Here is a 3,327-nt window from a genome sequence, read left to right as displayed (position 1 = left end):
GTCAAAGTTAATGAACTTGAATACATGAAGCGTGTTAGATTCTGCAGCTTTAGTGGCTTAAGAAACTTCCAGGAATATGTCCAAGGAAAACCTTGTCTCATTTGGCTTAGGAGAGAGCCAGAACTAAGATGTTGTTGCCTTATTCAAGTCAGGCGAACTGAGATAAACAGGACAACTGGAAGTGATTATGGTAGGCAGAATTTCAAAATAAGACTGAGGAAATGTAATAGAAACTGAAAACTTGGGACCTTGAACCCACCTCGGTGTCTATTTTCTTGAGAGATGTGATCAAGTTTTAAACACAAAAACTTAGATTTAAAAAGAGTTTTACAATATCTACTATTAAAACAACTGTTTTCAGAACTATTTTTGTATTTTAATAGGAAAAGGTTGCTTCTGACTCAGGTTTTATTTCATGTATTTAAACATAGCCCTGTGATATTTTGTAACTAGAAACACTGCAGTCATGCCAATGCACAAGGAGGAACTAGAAAATGCAATCCATTAAAAAACAAAACCTGAAACCCATTCACTCAGTAACCAGCAAACTGAAATGCCAAAGCAAACAAACAGCATCAATGATGAAAACACACAAAAATATTAGATTAGCTTATTTTTTAGTCATCTGAGGTATCATAAGCAACACAGATAAGATTTTTTTAAAGAATATATGACTTTAATTTACTTTTTCTCTTTAATGATAAATTTACAATGAAAATGACATGTCCACCATAATTTTGAAATACAACATAGCTACCACCGATTTGCTGCAAATGCCTTTGCATTATATTTGTTTGTGGCAGAGGAGTAAATTTGACAAAAATAAATTATTAATACACATCCACACTTGTGGGATTAGTAGAAAGATGAAATATTTCAACTTAAATAAAAGAAAATAAGAGTCATATCAAATAATAGAAATATTCCTCCTTGATCTCCACAAGCAAGATTTTCCTCAGCACACTGTCTAATACACTAACCTTCATTAAAAAAGTGAAGAAACAAGATCTGTTCATTGAAAATGAGGCAAAAGGAAGCATTTGATGTTGGCCTGGTATTTCGCCTCTTGTCGACTGGGGTAATAATTTTTCCTAACCTCTGGTATAGATGTCAGTCCACCCCCAGAACTCTGAGGCCATTTGTATTGGGAAGAGCACACGCGGCTAATAAATGCATGGCACCCGTGCAACTTCTGGTGCATTTGCAGATCCTCTGAGGCCCCTCTCCCAAAGGCTGTCAAAGATGCTAGTGGCAACTCCTCCCATACTTTTCACAGACAGGTCAAATGGAGATGGTTTTATTTAATTTGGAAGAGGAAGAGTTTGCTCTGCCATCTCTCCATGCTTTCACAATGTGTATTCAAGCATTAGTGGACAAATACATCAAATAAATATCAGATAAAAGCACCCAAAATACGCTCAGTAATGCAAAGAAAGGATATATTTTAGGGTATGGTCAGAGAAGATATTCAAAGCCATTGTTGCTTCTAGAAATGTCAGGACAATTCAGAAATGTCAGTTCCTTTACCGATTTCCAGATTGTAATTGCAGGATCATGTAGCTCCCCCGCTCTTTCTCTCTCTTTCTCTCTCTCTAAATAGGTCTACAAAGATCAGCTGGAAAGTGCAGACAGAATTGTTCACTGGTTAGCTTTACTTAGAGCTACAGGGTATATGTGTGTTTGTTTTGTCTTATTGATCAATCTAGCTTACATTTTTAGCACACACAAACAAAAATCAGGAAAAAGAAAAAGTCGATGAAAAACACGAACAACACAAAACAAATAAGGTTCCAATCGTGCAAATTTTGCTTCACTGAATAAAGCACTTCTTGACACAGTAATGTCCAGAACTCCCCCTCCCCCCAAAAAATACAGGACTGAGACTGAAGCCATTATTTTTTTCTTTTTTTTTCTTTTTTTTTTTTTTTTCCTTAAGGCTATACAACACAAAGAAATAAAGCATGGAAAGAACACCTCATTGGGCTGAACACTTCATTCTTCTGGCTCTGGAGCAAGCCTTTGACAAAGTAACTGTGTGGTCCAAGTTATTTGTCTCATTGGGACAACAACAAAGAAAAGTGAAAGAAAAAGAGAAAAAAATGAGAGAGAGGAAAAAAATAAAAAAGAAGAAGAAGAAAGTCAATGATCCCAACAATAAAATCCAAAATTGACTTTACAATCACAGGTACAAATTGCTCAGGTCGATAATTTCATTTCTCCTAAAGATCACTGTCGTCTAAAACTAATTAGAAGCGCAGGTTCCCGAGGAATTGTCAATATTCAAAGCAAATGTTGGAGTTTAGAAGGTTATCATTCTTCTACTGTGACAGTCTGACGGGGTGACTGGAAATATTGTCATGTGCTGCCAAGTTCAGGGTGTCGATAACGACTGAATCCTTGCTCTGGCTCATGGATCTGTCTCCTATTTGAGCTTCTTTTATAGTGGAAAGACTAAGAAGCCAGAAAAGGTTGAGTATTTCCACCCTCCCATGAGGTTACCCCTTTCCAGTTTGAGATGCACTTTGTCTTCTCTTTCCATGTGGAGCAAGACCCCATTGCTGGCTGCTTCTCTGGTGACGTCCTGATCCCCTGCAAAAGCTGAAATCACTGGGTAGCCGTTTTGCATTAAACTTACCTAAAAAGTGCAAAGAGAGAGAATCTGAGTTTTCTCAATACTCTCAACGACTTGTTTGCCCTGTGCACATCGTTACACTTTTGTGCAGGTTAGACACAGTGTTGAACTAAGCTAAGGCAATGCATGATTTCTGTCATGCATACAAACCTCTTTAACTAAAATAACCTGCAGGCTCATTCACTTGCTGGTTTTATAAATGCACCTTAGTGTCTAGAAATGAGCATTTGAAAAAAAGGAAAGACAGCATCTTCTTTAGATCACAACCCACCTGGATGGTTTGTCTGTTATAGACCTTGACCACGTGGAAACTGAAACTATATATCCCTTTTCTTGGTGCTACAAATATACTGGAAGCAAGATCAAAATGGTTGCCAATATTAACTAATACCTGGAAAGTAAACAAACAAACAGAACAACAACAACAAAAAAAAAGGAGAGAGAGAAAGAGAGAGACAAATCAGACTCCACAGAAAAGCGCCAGTGAAAATCTGACATGAGGTCCACGGCCAATATAAAGCCTAGTCAAAATGGCATTTGCAGCACAATTAAAAGTGCACTGCAGGGGCAAGGAGCCAAGTTACAGAGGCATTTAACAAGCATCGCAGTTCATAAAACGATTTAGTTACGCAAAGATGGCTCCGAAGCCTGTTAAACGAAGTGCAAATGTCCACACCGCACTGCCAATAAAGCGA

At 37.6% G+C, this 3,327-nt stretch overlaps 1 protein-coding gene across 1 annotated transcript; it reads right to left on the bottom strand.

Annotated features, from left to right (window-relative positions):
* Positions 1-631: 631 nt before the first annotated feature.
* On the bottom strand, positions 632-3,038 carry LOC104618078 (cerebellin-2; the record flags this gene model as incomplete). Its single annotated transcript, XM_010283584.1, has 2 exons — positions 632-2,635; positions 2,904-3,038. Coding segments are annotated over 2 exons (333 nt in total), but the record flags the coding sequence as incomplete, so codon positions are not given.
* Between the last annotated feature and the right edge of the window lie 289 nt (positions 3,039-3,327).

The sequence above is a fragment of the Phaethon lepturus genome, unplaced genomic scaffold, assembly GCF_000687285.1.
Source record: "Phaethon lepturus isolate BGI_N335 unplaced genomic scaffold, ASM68728v1 scaffold463, whole genome shotgun sequence".
Classification (NCBI taxonomy): domain Eukaryota; kingdom Metazoa; phylum Chordata; class Aves; order Phaethontiformes; family Phaethontidae; genus Phaethon; species Phaethon lepturus.
Note: the sequence above shows the minus strand (reverse complement) of the source record. Positions and strands in the feature narration are given on the sequence as shown.